The sequence below is a fragment of the Periplaneta americana genome, chromosome 4 (assembly GCF_040183065.1).
Source record: "Periplaneta americana isolate PAMFEO1 chromosome 4, P.americana_PAMFEO1_priV1, whole genome shotgun sequence".
Taxonomy (NCBI): domain Eukaryota; kingdom Metazoa; phylum Arthropoda; class Insecta; order Blattodea; family Blattidae; genus Periplaneta; species Periplaneta americana.
Genome location: NC_091120.1, coordinates 38,343,009 through 38,362,612, shown reverse-complemented (window position 1 = coordinate 38,362,612; position 19,604 = coordinate 38,343,009). Strand labels below are relative to the sequence as shown.

The following is a 19,604-nucleotide window of genomic DNA, read 5'->3' as shown; positions in this document are numbered from 1 at the left end:
CCTTAATCAGAGGTAAAACTGTTATTAATAAAATATATATTACCTCAATTACATTTTCATTTTCCAATTTTTGTTACAACCTTTGCTATTTTAATTTTCTCGCGACACACCGGTTTAAAATGGCTGGTATATATGAATGAAAAGTAGAGCCGACGTTGGAAATGTAAGTGGATATACATCCTCTTTTTATTTTTAAATAAGTACCCATTAATTTTTACTGAAAATCGTTCCAAATTGCTGTCATTACCTTGTGTATACGAAATACGTTTTTGATAAATGATAACATTCAATGCTTAATGGCACAAAATATGTAGTTCTGGGACAGATCGAATAGAAAACATCCTCATTAATATCTAGGTATTAGTGTTCTTTACATGCACATGGATCAGTACCAGCCTGTCTTCGTCTTCATAATATAATAGTACTTCCCTTATAGGGTGAGAACTTTGATATAGAACCACATGGTGTTCGCTGATTTAACGCAAGTCATGCTTATTTCGAACATCCATATAGCCCCAGTTCCTAGGATACATAAATTATACAATCGTTTCTGACGTGCCCCACTTCCGAGTCGTCCACTTACACTTTATTCTATGTCATCCTTGGAAATACCGTTATCCATATTGTTTTACCCACCTGTTTCTTCAGTTTGACCCAAATTTAAGATATAGTATCCATCATCTTTCATCTTTTAGCCCACTGATCTCCATAGCATCGCTCACGACTTTAAAGCACTCTTAACAAGATCATGAAATAATTTTATTAAGTACTGGGATAGTTAATATTAAAATATACGGTACTTTCTTGAAACGATGAACATAAAGTAAACGTCCAATTTAATTGAAACTGGGCTATAAAAATAATGAGTTTCCAAATTCGTGTTAAGAATGTCGGTTAATCTCATAAAATATTATACTATTATTAAGAGTATTAGCAACATTTCAAGACTCTTTCATTCTTATGAAATAGCTTCGTGCCACATAATAATTATTCACATCTACCTCGGGCTATAATAGAATCTAATTGTCCTCTTTTACAGATCGATGAAGTCATCAAGAGCCAATTCACTGGCCTCCTGATGTGAGCAAAATCATCAAAGAGCCAATTGGCTATTGCCGTTCTGATGATTAAATCCTACGCGTTTGAATCAACAAACAGCCAAATTGGCTATTACCGTTTCGTGCCTAGACCACGATCACGTCACCTCTTAGTCAATTCATTGCATTTCTATCCCTTCTTGGTCAGCTAACTGTGCTTCTTCCCCCTTTTCCCCCCCGTATGTTGTAGCTAATAAGTTACGTCCATTTTCGGCTTTTCCCCCTCGAATTTTTCTAGAGTTCCTTCAGTAGAGCAGTAAAATCCGAAGTGAGACAAGTAATCAACAGACTTGGGGCTCACATATTGAGTTTTTCACAGCCCCAACTCCTTTGCAAGGACTTGTTTTCACATACCTTTATAGTTTCTTCTCCCATTTCCCTCTCCATTATTCATTCATTCATGCTATCATAACCTTATTTTTTTAGCTTTGTTGTAATACATCTTTGCATGATCGTGTTTTTGCTGTATTTAGGGCCTACAGCTATTGCTGTTAGGCCTTAAAAGTTAGAATTTCCACACACACACCTGTTGCTAAAAAATCATTATTCGTAACATAAAGCTATACTGAAATAGATCCATTATAGTGCACTTATTGTTACTTAGTACCCATTGCAGTGCAGTTTTGCGAAGGCTTTGGAATAATATTGCTCTATATTTCCAATGCAAAACATATTGTATTTGCAATTTTAAAAATATGATCGTGCAAAAAAAATGTTGTAAAATACAGGTTTGTGAAGTGCATTACAAAATCTCGAAAATTGAAAAACTCGCTCTGCTCGTTTTTTCAAACTTTTCCTCGATTTTGTAAAGAAAGGACGTCCCAACCTTTTATCGTAACATACTATTTCACTTCACTTTCCATAACACGTCTTATGCAATTTGTAAGTTATTACGTTATTAGATAGAATTTGTACATATATGGTTTATTTCCAAAACTTCCTATATCACATTCACTTATTTTTACAGATAGGAGAAAAATTACTGACTTTGAAATATACCAACCAATTTTAAATAAGCGTGTAGGCCTATCTTCTTATATTACAGCTATTTTATACCATTTTACGTACTAAATGTATTAGAATACTTCACAGTTTTCCAACAATTTCTAAATTAAAATATAAGATAATAAGTTTTGGCAGAAAAAAATTGAAGGGTTTGGAAAATAAATCAAAATTTTAAATACCATTTTTCAGTGACAAATAGCAGGAATTGCAAAAAATAACTTTAGCATTGGATTCAAATTGTAATAGATAAGTCTATTATATTATTGGGTCAAAATCAGTTTTTGAGCAACATAGCAGGTTTTGGAAATAAGCCATTCGTAACCGTAACTTATTAGAACTACAAAATGAATATTAAAATATAATACTCGATACCTGCAACTAGTCTACTGCAAAAACAAAGATTGTAGACCATATAGAGCCAATGTCATAGCTCGGAAAATAGGCACGTTTGCTTCACAGACTTCAAAACTACTCGTACTTAGATTGCTAACTGGCGAACTCGGAAGTTTTGGGGACTGAGGCCATGAGATGCTCAAACGAAAACTCAACAATAAATGAATTTGAATCTCCAATAATGACCACATTGTAATAGATAATTATTTCTGAACTTAAAAGATATTTTAATAGAATTTCATTAATCCAAATTAACTACTATATATATATATGCAGTATATATCTGACAAAATAATAAAATATAGAAATAATATTTATTTTTATCATAAGTTTATTTTATATTCGTCTTAACTACCAGGTCACATCGCGATTGTTGGAATTTCTATTTTGTTGTCTTCTACCGGCAAATCCGCAGACACGTCACGTCTCGCAGAACAGTATCTAAGGGCCTGTCTATATATTTAAAGTGGAAGTCGAACCAGTCCGGCATTGTCATTTAAATACCTAGACTAGACGGCAGTTCGGAAGGCGGCGGCTGCTATATGCGCCGTAGCATTTCTGGCATGTGACGTCACAAGCTTTTACAGCAGAACCAATCGGAATCAGTCTGTAACAAATACTTCCCAAGTTCGTTTGTTCACGTGTGAGTGTTTCAATACATTGAATAAGTAAAACTAATATTTACTGTGTGTGTAAGATAAATAAATGGAAGACGAGACTGTAAAAAAACTAGTATTGCACAGACAGGTGCGGAAAATATTGTTGATGCTGGCTGAAACGTTGCCAACGTACAAGAAACGACTGCAGAAGCATGTGGTGTGGGATTGAGAACCATGCAAAGAATATTGTTAGTGAAGGAAAGAGGGTTTCTTTGGTGTTATGCTTACAGTAATCAACGACTAAGGTCATTATTGTCTTTTGATAATTTAAATTCTCTCCTGCGCTATTTGCATCGCACGTGCGCGTGAAGTACGATGTGGCAATGTTGTACGCTGCCTTTCTCTCTCTGTCTCTCTCGACGCAAACGCTAGCAGACTACCGCCTTCCGAATTGCCGTCGACTCTAAGTTTCCTAATTATTTTATAATCGAAGAAACCACTAAAAACTCAATTCAGATTGGCTTGATACTTGATAACAGAATTTCAAACTGGGGCTTCCAAAATGCGAGTCCGGTATCTTACCACTGAGACACCTCGTTTGAAAATAATGTTTATTCTGCTTACAAAGAATACATCAAAAACAGGCTGTGATGCTTGATTGTAGTCGTAATGAAGAACACCATTACAACAGAAACAATTTAACATTACACATTACAATGCTTGGTTTTATATATGTTGCCTATTACAGCATACTTTCTTGTTAGCATTAAGAAAATAATGTCTTGTAGTTCAGTTAGGTTGTTATTCTTATTCATGTTATAAAAATCAATACAAATAACGACAAAATAAAACGGTAAATATATAGGAAGATTACGTCTACTGAAATAAATCATTGCCAAGTCTTGAGAAAAATGTTTATTTGCGTACAGCAGTATATAGGCGTGTTACCACTTACACTTAATATTATACCGGGAAGTTCCTACACAAACTGAGAAACCAGCAGAACAAGTTTTGCTTTAACAGAGGTGTAATGACAAATGTAACTAAAGAAAGTAAGAGAGTAAATATTGCACTGACAAATAGTGAAAGATTTAAAACTTTTTATTACTTATGTACTTTGATATCAACCTATGAATCATGCAATATGATTTACTTCAATTTAAATAATAACACAAACATACTGTAAAGCATAACACTAATATTTATGAACAGGGCAAGGGTACCAAATTTAATGTAATAATAATAATAATAATAATAATAATAATAATAATAATAATAATAATAATAATAATAATAATAATAATAATTTTATTTGAACGATAATAATGGTATACATTTGGTTGGCACTTCCGATGAAGCAAAAGCTTGTTACCGGGAGTGGAGTTTGCATTTAATAATTAAAAAGTAATATTACATGCTTAAGCGTACACTAAAATAATTATTTAATTGTTTAATTTAATTAATCAGATATAAGTAAGCAAAAAGAAAAGTGAAAACTATAAGAATAATAATCAAGAGATAATAATACAAAAAATGCAATGAAATTATATCAGATAAAACAAAGAAGAGTTGGTTAACTAGAAAGTATAAGGGGCGATGGCCTCTTGAAGCAATAATCAAGTGAAATGAAAAGTATTAAATAATACGATTTTAAAATAAATACAAAATATTATGCAATAATATAACAGAGTAATATATTATTTACATAAATGATATTTTAGTTCTATTTTATTTTATTGAATTTTGAAAGATTCACAACATAATTCTTTTAATTTAATGTAACAGAGAAATATATAAAAAAAAGAAAAATATCAAAAATCAAAATATATGCTATATATAAAAAAATAATTAGAATACTAATCAGTACATATTTAGAATCAGTTAAAGTTCTTGCATTTTAAATAATTTATTATTGGAAGATGTTAATTTTGAATGTTTTTCACGAAGTTATTATACAATCTCGGGCCTAAATTTGAGCCATGTCTTAGTCCTGCTTCAGAATTTCATTTGGGTTCAAACAAAGGACATGATATAATGTGTCTTCTTGTATTGTAACCATGGTCATAATAGTTATTATTTTTATGGTAGTATCACAGTTTAGTATATATACAGTCACGAAGCTTGAGTTGTGAGGGTGCTAGCAACAGTAGACTGTGCCGGTGCTATTTCTCATTGTCTCTAATGAGGCGATATTAGCGATCCTAGTGGTTAGCAACTATCTATGGATGCATATTAGCTTCGTGACTGTATATACTAGAGTGTGGTAGTATTTTAATAGGGTATATATGTATATTTGTTTAATATTCAGTACATTAAAATCCTAGTATATTATGAGGCGTGTATGATAATTCATTTTTTCTTAATACCTATTTTTATTATTTCCCACTGTAATAATATTAATGGCATGAGTGAAGACTTCATTGCCCCACCCCATCCAATAATGTTCATCCAAACAATAAGTAATTGTGTTAAAACAATCCATGTAGGCTAGCTCGCTGATAAAATATTATTTCTTGTCTATATACAGTAGAGCTTACAATTAAAAAAAGTGACACCGTATTGATTATGGGAAACGTCTTTAATCTTATATATTATTTTAATGTACCGAAGTGCATATGATATTTCCATGCAGATATTCTGCGTCATCATACGATGAAAGAGTAATGGAACGGAGAAAAATGGACTTCGGTCCTGCGTTCATAGACATCTATGACGTAGTGCAGAGGGCGGCCACTAGAGGGAACCCAAGAATTGGAGCTTAATCTGAGACGATTCTAACCGGCGTCGGAGTTGTATCCGGTGTGGCTTAGTGGATGAGGCATCAGCACGTAGAGATGAAAACCCGGGTTCAAATCCCGGCGCCGGAGAGAATTTTTCTCCGTTCCATTACTCTTTCATCGTCTTTAATCTTGTTGTGTAGTTTTAAGGTTATATGAGAATGGTTTTAAGGATTAAATAAATACTATCAGAGAAGGATCAGTACACGAATAAATGAATTAATTAATTAATGGAAGGAGAAACAAAAATATACGCGAAAACGCGTCCTTGCAAGAGAAATTGGAGCTAAGAGGAAATGTCTGTGTGAGCTCCAAGTCTGTTGGACACTTGTCTCACTCCTATTTTCGCCGTTGAATTTGAAAGAAGGTTAGAGAATTTTCAAGGGAAAAGCCGAAAATGGACGTAACTTGATAGCTACTAGATGAGGGGAGGACGAAGAATGACAGAACAGCAACAGGGCAGGATCGCCGTCAATATGTTTGGAACTGTTGATACCGATATGTTTTTGAGATAGGTTATAAGCCTAGTAATAACAGAGGCTCAACCTTTTACTGTCTCTTCCGCACAATAGAAACAGGACGGGCTGGTTTCCTAGTGGAGTCTGGCTAATAAGGGTACAGCTAATGCGTAGAGATCTACGCCTTGAGTCGTTGCCAACATTTTCTAGCTCTGAGTTAAAAAAAAAACTCTCTTGGAGAAGAGAAAAGAAACAGTGTCTGACACTCCATTCTTGAGGTTACGTATCTGCTCTCTCATTCATTTTACGGTAGGTCAAAGGCCTAATTGGCATTTTAGGATAATATTGCGATGATAAGATGAATGAGTCGTTTAGTTATTCGTTGACAAATTGGTATCTCTAGTATCCCGTACCGTGAAAGTTTTTCAAACCTCTGTCAAGGACTGGAAAACAATACAACGAAAATTCTAACGCGCGAATTAGTTTTGGCTTGTCCTTCGTAATAGGAGATCGGTATTATATGCGGTTGTGAACTTGTGTTTGTGAGAACCGTGTTTATTTTATAACAATGAATTGTGAGTGTAATATATCGAAAGAGAGCAGGGCCGATTTCGTCTACAAGCAAATGAAATTGTTACAAATTCCCAGTTACGGAAATACACGAATAAACAAATAGAAATAAATAAACAAATACTCATGCTCGAGGCGTTGAAAATTTGCCATTTCAGCCTAGAGCCTTCCTCAATTTTAAAAACACGAGCCGCGACTGCTGTTGACTTATTCAATTATAGAAATTCGTTGAATTCCCTGTCACTCTTTAGCCAAACAATATTTTTGCTCATTAGGAATCCATAATTCTATACTCGAGGCGTACCAGGTGTCACATTGCATAAGATATGATTTACTTGAGATAGACAATGTTTGTTGTTATGGTAACATCTGCCTCTTACCAACCATAAAATTTAACATGTAGGTAATATTAACTAATGCCACAGATTCCAACCCATACGAGATATAAGCATCACGAACATTACATGCTACAAATTTCACTAGAAAACAAACAGACCTATGCTTGTAAAACCTCTCTCAGTATGAGAAGACAGAACACTATCACGAACGCGAGGAAGCTCTTAAATTTTATGACGGCAACAAATATGTAGAAGTAATTAACACAGCTGAGACTGTGTTTGGAGAATGGTCGCCCAATGTGTCGGCAAGCATACAGGTATAAATAGTTGCTAACAAATTGCATGAAAAGAATAGAATGTATAGAATGTTTTATTTTCATTGGCAGAGTTAAGGCCATAAGGCCTTCTCTTCCACTCAACCAGCCTTAGTCAATAAAACAGTCACATACATATTTAAATTATGAATATTTACAATACACTTAAAAGATTCTCAGCAATATTCCTCATGTTTATTTAAATTGAGATAAACCTATAAGATAAAGTAATAACTTAATTTATGAGCTAATTCAATTCAATCAATATGCAATATCTAAAGAATTACAATTAATTAAGTTGAGATAGCTAGTTGGTTAAAATGACGAGAATTAATTTAATATAAGTTTACTAGAACTATGTTGTAGGGAGAAAAAAATATAAATCTATACTAATAATAAATCTGTAGCCAAAATTTTTCTGGTAATTTTCGATTTTCCAAAAATAATTGGTGTTAACATGTATAATTAACCTTTCTGAAACCGAAAATCGCTTTTTTTTTTTAATTTTTGTTTGTATGTCGGCCTGTCTGTCTGTCTGTCTGTCTGGATGTTTGTTACCTTTTCACGCGATAATGGCTGAACCGATTTATATGAAAATTGGAATATAAATTAGATTTTAGGCTTATATGGCATTCAAAATACTTTATTTAAAAGGAGGGTTATAAGGGGGCCTGAATTAAATAAATCGAAATATCTCGCTTATTATTGATTTTCATGAAAAATATTACATAACAAACGTTTCTTTAAACCTTATTTCCGTTAAGTTTTATTCTAGACAAAATTTTGATAGGACTGATATTTAATGAGATAAATGAGTTTTAAAATTACAATAACAACGCCATCTAAGGCGCTGTACTGAAATAAAAACAAATGGCTTCGTATATAAGGTGGCCTTGGACAACAACAATCGAAAGCTATTAAACATAGCCTTAGAGAATGTTTCTGTGTTTGTATGAAGTAATATCGGAAGCTAATTAATTGTTTAATTGTTATTTCACCATTGGAAAGTGTGGTTTCTCTAGATGGACATAATTCTACAATGTTATTACAGTCACTTCTGAAACATATAGCAAGTAATATAAAGTATACACATTAAAACTAAATGATATGTCAATCTTCATTAAACTATGGTTACATGTAATAACAATTAAGAAACATGTCAAAGGAATTGTCATTGCACCAAATGATTGCTCTCTGGACTAAAATGACCGCATTTTAATTATTTAAATACAATTTAAATTAATTAACATATTAAACAATTTATCCTTCTATCAAACACGAATGTTCCCTGGATCAAACGTCCTATTTTAATTATGAAATTACTTTATATTCATTTCTAACAGGTGCAGCGGAGCGCACGGGTACGGCTAGTCAAAAACATATTTATATAATGAGAATATTAATGTAATGAAAATTTGACATTAGAGGTTTTATATTCTATTTAGAGAAATTAATGGTAATAATAAAAATGGACAGATATTAGCTTCATTATAAATAACAAATATTAATCAGTAATTAATCTGTTAAGTAAGAATTTATGTAATTTTGACCTAAATGAAGTTATTGTCCAACAACCCCTTACATCACTCGGAAGCGAGTTCCAATTTCTAGCAACTTAAACTGTGTAGGATGAAGAACATAAAGATGAATGAATGAAGTGCATTTATCGATGCATAATAAATTATACAAACTCATGTACACAAGATCCTTCGCACGAGCCCGTACGGCCATTCGTGCTGTAACTATGCACAATTTGAATCTTCAAAAGAAACAAAAATAATACTACTAGTAATGAAATAATAAAACAACACTAATTGTTACTATTTCTACCGTTATCATTAATTATCACAATTACAACTAATCTAACTTCATACCAATTTTCACAAAACTAATAAAATAAAATAAATGGTAGTTATGAAGGAAAAAAACAGTGAAACACACACACACACACACACACACACACACACACATATATATATATATATATATATATATATATATATATACATATATATATATATACACGCAATAAAAACACAAATAGAAACAAACAAAACACAATAAATAAAAAAAGAACATTAGTCTCTAATTATTTTATTCGCTCAGTGTTAATATTACTCATTACAACACTAATAAATAAATCTTCCCCTTATTTCCTCGGCCCCCACACTCAGCTGTCGAACTTTTGCCACAAATTTTCCCACACACTCACAGAATTTAGCGTTATTTAATATATCGTATGTTGCCAAATGCCCCCTGCTAGATATGTCTTGTGGTAAGGTATAATGAGTAAATTGTTATGATGAGACCTGGTACTTAGCTGATGATATTCGAATAAATTTTGAAAACGAGAAGTCAAATAGATTGCGGTAGCGGTGCGCAGAATTTGAAATAAGAGAATGCAGGGCTCGTCGATCGCTTAGCCTTAGCCAAGACAGACTTTGGAAAGACAGGGAAACATGATCATACTTACGAATACTGCAAATGTCACAGACGCACGCATTATACACACGTGCACGCCACGCGCATATCTTCATGATCACTGAGACAGTTGAATCTCTATAGAGTGGAAGCTAACTCATTTTGCCACGTGTTCTTGTTGTGAAAAGAAGGAAAGCAATGAAAACAGCTCATTTTTCTGCTATAAAATAATTGCAAAGGTTAACATTTTAATACATCCTTGATTTCGTAATAACTGTCAAACCTTTGTAATGGTATTGTAGTAAAGGTTCTACAGTTTGTATTGTTAACAACTAACGACCTTGTTCCGTCATCTTAGGTTGCGTCACAGCACTAGGCATCTTACCCCGATACTTGGGGAAGATGCTCATTTCTTTTCGGGGTAAGATGGCAACTTGTTGCAAGAGTTTTATTTTTTGTTTTATTGCAGGGAATGCGTAAACATTACGTAAGGTCCTCTGATAGAAGTCAGTGAATTGAGGACAGTCTTCAACTTGCGTTGGAACAAGTTAGAACGGGAGATATGAAGTGTTTTAGAGAATCGCAAGCTTATGGGATTCCTTACCGTACTCTTAAGCGCCGCCTAAAAAGAATGATGACAAAAAATGTACTAGATTGAATTCATTGTATGCAAAAAGTGGTTTTACGAGTCTTGCACACGGCAATAAAATATGTGCATTGACTGTGTTGCTAAGAAGTGATAAAGTCCACACCTGTGGAGTAACGGTTAGCGCGTCTGGCCGAAAAACCAGGTGGCCCGGGTTCGATTCACGGTCGGGGCAAGTTACCTGGTTGAGGTTTTTCCGGGTTTTCCCTCAACCCAATATGAGCAAATGCTGGGTAACTTTCGGTGCTGGACGCCGGACTCATTTCACCGGCATTATCACCTTCATATCATTCAGGCGCTAAATAACCTAAGATATTGATAAAGCGTCGTAAAATAACCTATTTAAAAAAAGTAGTGATAAACGAGCGAGAAAGTGCCCATGAGCTTTTTATTAAGTCATTTTTTGTTAAATGCATGTATCACACCAAGTTCAGGTAAAATACATAGCCTATATCAGTAAATGTGTTAATTGCATTTGCCATCTTACCCGACTATCGGGGAAAGATGCCTACAGTGTAGGTAAGAAGAAAATCTGTATCTATAAACAAGGCAATTAATGTTTTCTGTTTCGTACCAAAAATATAGTTTCAAAATACCTTCTAGACTTTGATATTTCAATATGAAAGAGTCAGGCATCTTCCCCCAATCCATTCTATCTATATGAGAGTAAGCTAACAGATTACCTAGCCCGGGACCCACGACGTAGCGCAACTCCGGATCGGCAGGCAAACGCCTCAGCCGACTGAGCTACATCGGTGGCCCTACACAGTTTTGAGAATGTAAGATGTGGCAATCCCATGGCAAAATCTCGAACTCGTTTCGCTTTCAGCAATTCCAGCTATTGTTTATAGCCACGCAGTTAAATACTCGAAAATATAGGCCCGCAACTAGACTTTATTGAGAACAATGAAAGCAACAAAACCATTTCTCCACTTTCGCACAAGGCCTAATTGCGGCTTGCGGTTGTGGTTTCAGGGCGTGGCAAGATGAAGAAGATGATGGGCATGATGATGATGGGGCTGGCGATGAAGGCGGCCGCCATCGTACCGATCGCGCTCGGCGGTCTGTTCCTGCTGGCCGGCAAGGCGCTCATCATCAGCAAGATCGCTCTCGTGCTGTCCCTCATCATCGCGCTCAAAAAGCTGCTGAGCCAGAAGAACAGCGGAGGCGGCCATCACGAAATGCACCACGGATGGCAGTCCAGCGGCGGTGGCGGCGGCGGCGGCTGGGACAGGCGCTCCCTGAAAGACGGCACCGCCGCACATCAGCTGGCGTACAGAGCACAGGCGCCCGCGCAGCAGTGACGCAAACAGACAGCCTCTATTTATTAACATAATTTATTTGCGTGAATGTCGCATTATATTTATTTAAAACTCACTTACGCCAGAACGTGAGATTGAATACGTGCCAGATTTAATGATTTATTACTCAAAGACAGCACGGTTTTGTAATGACTTATGCGAGGAAACAATCTTTCGCAGAACATAAGATTAAATCCTAGAAGAAAGAATTAGGTAAAGATTTCCAGAGCCTGGTTTCACGAAAGTATGTATTAGAATTTACAGGAGAAAAAAATTACAAATTTACAAATTTTTTTCTTTCACAAAAATACTCTTGTAAATTTGTAAGTAAAGTATAAAATAACAGGTTCCAGGTCATGATCCTAAACATTAAATTGTCATTTGTTTACAATTTTGCAAATTTTGTACTACAAATAATTTACAAATATTGTAACAAATTCTTACCCTACTATTGATATGGGTAAACAGCTGAATTACAGGTTAATATACATGTAGCCTATTCTTCTTCTGGTGAAGAAGAACTTGAGATTTATCAACATAATCATTACAGAATAACATTTCAAGGAAGAATTAATGTTGAATATAAAAGTTTAGTGGAGTTTAGTCAGCGTTTCAAAATCAGCCATGAGAAACTTGAATTGATACTAAATCATATAGGTCTTGCATTTATTATTCATACTGTGGATCAGTTATTATACTGTTGAAGGATATGTCAAAGTATTAAGATACATAAGATTATACAAGGTAAAAAGATCAATTCACATTACATATTAACACACTGGTAGATTTTAAGACGGTAGGAGATTATCAGTGACTTACAAAAATAATCTTCATCTATTCTTATTACTAGGTATCATCATATTTAGTTGTAGTGTTTTAATATGAATTCGATTCAGTATTGCATACAAGATTATTAATTTTCTTGTGTTATTGATATAACTTCAACCACAGCTTTTGTAAAACCAAAGTCACTCATGGTCTACATTTTATAAATCACTGTTACAATTACAGGTCTATTTTCTAATGTTTTATGAAACATAATTTACCTGTAGTTTATAGCTGCACGATCTACTTCCTGTAAATTTGTAAATTCGTAATTTTTAGTTTCGTGAAATAGGCTCTAGGTGTATCAAAAATTTTCTTTCCCGGAGACATAAGGTTGACGACGTGCTACATTTCACATAGTCACACATCGAGACAGCATGATTTAATATTAAATTACGTGAGGAAACAGAAATCTTTTTTTTTAATATGTAATATTAAAAATTCAGGTGTATAATAAATACTTGCTATCCGAAGAGAGGCCTAAGCCTGAAAGTGTGTCGCTTTTCTTTCCTAGGCCTTATTTTTACACATGTATACAGCACGATTTCGTTTTAAGATATGTGACTGCACAGACTCTTTTACACTGCGTAAAATGTAAAACTAGAAAAAAGAATTTTATAAATTTTTAATTGTTTCAAAAAAAGTTGTCTTTCCGAAAGCATAAGATTTAAGGTGTGCTCAATCTGACAATTTTTGCATAAGGATTTAGCATGATTTAATATTATAATTCTTGGGGGACAACTTCTTGCAGTATTTGAGATGAAAATTTAAAAAACAAGATTACAAAAAAAAATATTCTCAGCTGTCTCACAGATTTTCTGTTTAGAAGAAATTAAGATTGAAGACGCGCCACATTTGACTTATTTTTATACATTGATACGGCATTATTAATGAATAATAAATTACGTGATACAACAGGATCTTTGGCAGCAAAATGAAATAATAGAAGAAATGATTAGGTAAAATATTTTCAGCTGTTAAAAATTTTCCTTCCAAAGGCAAGAGATTAAGACAAGTAGACTATTTTTTTTATTATTACACCTCGGCATAGTACGATTTCATACTAAATTCCGCAGAAAAACAGAACACTTTGGAGAATATCACATTACGTAGAGGAGAGGGGAACTAGATACATATTTGTAACTACATCTGAAATTTTCCTGTCGGAATAACCTATGCGAGATTGAACACGTGCCAAAAATTCACATTTCTGTTCATCAGTACAGCACGCTTTCATATCAAAGTCTGTCAGGAAATATAAAATTTTACAAAGAAAGCTAAGAAGAAAAATTACTTAAAATCATTCTAGCTGCTAGCAGTGAATTAAATCTTGGATAACTGTCTTTCACAATGGAGGTTCTTAACCTGAGATTAGCAACATAAATCGATGGTGCTCTTAGATGGCTAGAAGGAAATCTGAGGAAGTAGAAACTTTTCTTCCTTTCTTTTATTGTTATTTTATATTGGGATTTTTTTTTAGAAATATATTATGTTACTTAATAGAATTGGGAATACAGAGATTAGTTTAACAATTGGGGTTGGCACTAGAAAGAGGTTAAGAATCCCTGTATCATAATTCCAACTCAGCCAGTTCTGAAATTCATTTCGTCATAAAGTTTAAGGCAGATAAGAAATACATCTTCTTATCTAAAATCGTCATGATGTATTGAGTTGTAATAATTGGGTAATTAAATATAAAGGAACGACTGGTTGCGTAACTGTAAATAGAATATTAAAAAATTAACAAATTAATATTAGCAATAGGTAACATTAATCATTGCCAGTATCATTTAATACAATTATCGCTACTTTATAGAATTTATAAATTACATAAAGAAGAAACAATAATTGCAGTAGACGATGAAATATAATTCAGCACTTACATCAATTACTGAGTGGTAGAGTAGACAAAAATGGTTGCTTGTAATATGTGAATTTACGATAAAAAGAAAGAATTTTCTCTTTCCTAAACCCATCACGAAATACATGGCTCTCGTAATGAAGTGAATCGAACAGAGTAGATCATTTTTATTTTCAACCTACTTCAAAGACAAACCAAAGCATTAGAACAAAAAATTAGGAGAGAAAAGTTCCTGTATACGCAGGAATTTATTCTACATTTCATTACGTGTATTGAGATTATTTCTATCTCATCATCCTTCACACAGCTTATAGTACTATTATCCACTTAAAACAATATATCTTACAATTTATAGTGTTATAAAAATAAAGGAATATTATATTTCAGATTGGAATAAAACGCAACATCTTGACACTGGTGATAGACTTTTTTTATTTATACTGCCATGAACGTGTAAATAATTTATAAGTTATCTCTGAGCTATTCTACTACATCTTTTTTATTTCGTAATTAGTGAATTAATAACATTTTTTAAAGTTTGTACACTTATCTTCATCTCTTTCCTTTTAATTTTATAAACGGACGCTTTCTTGGCATAAAAAAGGCGGAATACCAGAATGTATTTAAGTATTACTGCTAATAAAGTAATCTTTTTCTATGGGGTGTTATGGACTAGGGTTTTAGTTACTTTAATCTGCTTTTGATAATTTTTAATACTTTTTTGACAATTCAGTAACTCTCTTCAGAAGGGAACTTTTATAAAATAATATATTTCACACCGGTTTTTTAAAGAATATAAAGAAGTTAATTTAAAACTAACGTTTGTTAAGATTTGTGGAAAATCATAAACTAAATTAAATAATTATCCATTAAGACTTAATTTATTTTTTGCTCGACCATATAATACGCTCATTACATGTGACTAACTATACCTTAATGACATACATTAAAGTACTGCTATTCATTATGTTACTCCAACTATCGATTTCAAGTTAAGCATATGCGATATTGATTAATATCGTACGCGCATAACTCGCAAGCCTTGAAAGGAGCAATTCAAAATGGCAGGCACAAACTGCACAATCAACAACATGTGCTTAAAATAAAATAAATTCTATTCGTGTTAATTTTAATATTCTAATAAATTGAGTTAATATCCTGTGTCTTAATGTATGTTGTTTTGAGGTTAAAATCGTCAAACCAAAGTACTGAAAAAAAAAATCAATAAATACGACGTACACGCAAAAGTGCTCCGTGCCTGCCATCTGTTGTATTACTCGGAAACACGCAGAAAAGACACTCAGGTAAGATATTTGTGAAAACTCAAAATTGAGACATGTAATTATGGTCGAACAAAAACAGCCGTATACATGTTGCTTATAATGGTAATTAAGACGTTCGTATGAAAATTATGAAACCCGCTTACGTTTGTTTCATAAACATACTCGCGTTTTAATTATTACTATTATAGGCTCTTGTATAATATACTATTTCTGAAGTATAATATTTTCTAGTAAGTTCATCTGAATATGTCTGAGAAATATTTGTAAACATTAACTGTCTTTATTAATAACAACTGACTAACAATAATCACGTAATTTGTAACCACTATACTGCTCCACAGACGAATCTGACAAATGACTGTTCAGTATGAACTACTGTAAACGATTTGAGAATTCTATTTACACTAAACTGTAGAAAAATGACCTTTACTACCTGACACGACGCATGAAAAAACAGTGGGCTTAGTAACACATTTAAAACTATTATTAAAATTATAATATATTTCCTGTGACAACTTCTATTACCGGTACGTTTTAAAATCGCAACACAACAAATAATTGACAGTTCTGTACTTGGCACTTGGCTGTGATTCAGATAACATAATAAAGATACTGTGAAAATATTTATTGAAATATTTATCGAATATTATATCTTACATAGGATAGGAAGGATTACTGAATTTACAAAATATTTAAAAGTAGCTTAATGCTGGTTGCTCGTAGCCAAATACTTACACTGTATTGCGCTTGGATTATTTGTCTACTAATATTTGCGAACTGTTTAATAATAGCAGCTTAATAACTTCATTTATATGCTTCGAAATTAATTTATAAATGAATTCAATACTCAATTAATGCAAAGTAATATTTTATCTTACTCCTACTGCGTTAGGCGTTGCACTTAGGACTTGTATCAATAGTATAAGATAACAGAAAACACAGAAGCAAACACTGTACAAATTTAGCGAATCTGTCCATTTAAGAGTATTTTCAATTAAAAATAAGGCAATAGTGTTATAGTTACGCTTACTATGTAAATACATCAAGAAGTGTAATATTATACATTTGACGTAACCTCATAAAAACCACCCAGGACTCGTTCAGGGACGTGTAAATGTGCTAGAACAGACGTGACGCTCATTATTACCAAAGACAGAGGAGTAATATTCGGCTCACATGCAGACTCTACCAAAAAGTATTTAACATTATCTTACATATTAAATCATTTCATAAGTTACACTTTATAAATGTTCACAGTACCTGCAGAGTATCTTTGTGTTGTAACAGTTTTATACATTATGGGAATAAATACAATGTATTTGTGAATTTAAAATGTATTAAGTGCTTTTATTAAACAAAAACTCCTTCCATAATCCTACTATTTAAACATATGTTTAAGAAAAGATTAATTTTTTGTATTATTCGTCAAAATAAATCTAATATAGAACCAAAAAAAGAAACAATGCCTATGATTTTTTTTTTTACATTTGATTTTCTATTTATTAACAAATTTAATTTTTACGTGTTGTTAGGCATCGTTAGAGATACAGTCAACTCTGGATATAGTGAACTCGGTTATAGTGAACATTCGGCTATAGTGAACCTAAATCGTTGTCCCGACCCACATACATTAAAAAGTACATTAATATTTCCGTTTATAGTGAACCCTCGCTTCGGTTATAGAGAATCTTGTATCCTGACAAATTCTTATTTGAAGTCAGATCTTCTTATATAAAACTGAAAGAATATATTGAGAACAACATTCCAAGTTTCTTACTCCTTTAGTCAAAGCACAAAGGTAGGATTAATGATTCCTATACAATGAGCTGCACTGTAAATATAGGCAACGCGTGACGACCTTGCCTCACTCCACCGTCGAAGGGTTTCCACTCTGTTATCAGGCACACTACTCTACTGTTATTTCTAATCCTCCATTGTCAAATGGTTGCCTTTTGTTCTCAGAAACATTTCCATTATGACGGATAGCATCGAAACAACGGAAAATGAAATTGCCTTCTTTTATTAAAAGGAGACGGACATTATGTCTAGAGCATAAATGAAGGTAAGATTCCGATGGCTTTCAAATTCCATCAATCCTCTCTCAGTTTCCATTAAGTGACCCGGGAAATTCCAAGGCTGAGTACGCAATCACACTATAACAGCGCTTGTCATTTCTACCTGATGTAGTGTTCCAACAGTAAATGTACTGTATAAAAATGTCGAAGCGTAAAGTGTTTTCTTTGGAAGATAAGACGAATATTATAAGTGACATCGAACGTGGTCTTTCGCAAGCGAACTTGGATCGATAGCATAGTTTAAGTAACTCAATTGTGAGTACCATTCCATTCCACGAAAATGAAATATTTTATTTTCTTGTTCACAATTTCATTCATTTCTGTCATTTAAGGTTAGGGGAGAGACACTTCGGATATAGTGAACGAAATATGCAAGTCCGCAGAGGTTCACTATATCCGAGTTGACTGTATCTGAAGAGCAGTTGTTCCATAGTGTAAGCTTATGTTAAGTGGTTTACAAAATTTTATTGTTTTATATAGTGAAAGTGTGAAAATCATAAGTGATTTTGACATGGTCGCCATTTTGATTTTTTATTTTTCTATTATTTTTTTACGTATATTCATTAGCTTTCAAACTATGTATCGTTCACTGGTCGAGCTCACTAGGCCTACTCCCCGCCGGAGCACTGTGAACAAACGCAGGTAAAGCGAAAGTATGACATCGCGAGCTCCGAGGTAACCCCTCTGCGTACTCGTATGTGTACTTAAAAGTCAGACTTTTACGTCAAAAATCGTCTGTGAATGAGGATACAGTTTTTGTGCTGTGATGAATGCGTTGTGTCAATTATTAGCTAACACTTAGGCAGACCCCTGCGGTATCTGAAATGTCAAACCTTTGTCCTGTCACGCAGGCAGTCCGGGTTCGAATCCCGGTCTGGCCTGGGATTGACATGTGAAAAATCCACAGCGACACTTGTGGCAGACGAGGTCGTAGTCGGGTTTTTTCTCAGGATTCTCCCGTTCCCCATATTAGTCACATAATTCCGTCATCATTCCAAGCATTCCCTGAATACCGACTGGCGACGCACGGATGGGGTTGACCTAGGGACAAGTGGGGTTGCCTGCTCGAAACCTGGATAGGCCTACTCAGCGAACCTTAGTGTAGTCAGCCGGTGTGAGTTGGAAATGCGATCAGTTCCAGCGTTAACTCAGTACAACTTCAATTCAATTCAAATACACAGACTTCTTTTCCTAGTTTGACCTGAGATTTTTAAATTGAATATCCATAGTGACATTTGAAACGGACCGAGTCGCAATTTATACTTTCCTTGAGGTTCCCCAGTTTTCTCATTCTTGTGAGAATCATGAAGAAACAGTAGACTTTGCAAAGTATCGCGTTTTCTTGGTTCATGTGGTCAGCATGGAACATGGCTACCCATTACAGGGTAAACATAAACCATCATAATTACGAAGAATAACTCTTCTCGGGTTCTCAGCCAGGTGAGTTGGAGATTTGCTTCCAAGCTTTCAACGGCTAGCTCTGCCATCTTCTTCAGGGAATGAAGTGATGTGGGACCATGTCTAGCCGGTATATGTGCAATAGTAGGACTTCCCACTGCGGGCCAATCAGGAGCTAGTTCCTAGTCCCGACCGCCAGGCGCATTCTGGTTGGTGGAAGCGGTAGTCAATCAGGAGCTACTT

General features: G+C 34.0%; 1 protein-coding gene across 1 annotated transcript in view; it reads left to right on the top strand.

Annotated features, from left to right (window-relative positions):
- Positions 1-17,225, top strand: part of Osi12 (DUF1676 domain-containing protein Osi12) — a 31,576-nt gene extending 14,351 nt beyond the window's left edge. Inside the window, exon 2 of the mRNA XM_069823200.1 lies at positions 11,594-17,225. Coding sequence (XP_069679301.1) covers positions 11,594-11,922 — 329 coding nt within the window. The 3' untranslated portion in view covers positions 11,923-17,225. The remainder of the gene's footprint in view (positions 1-11,593) is intronic.
- Positions 17,226-19,604: the final 2,379 nt, after the last annotated feature.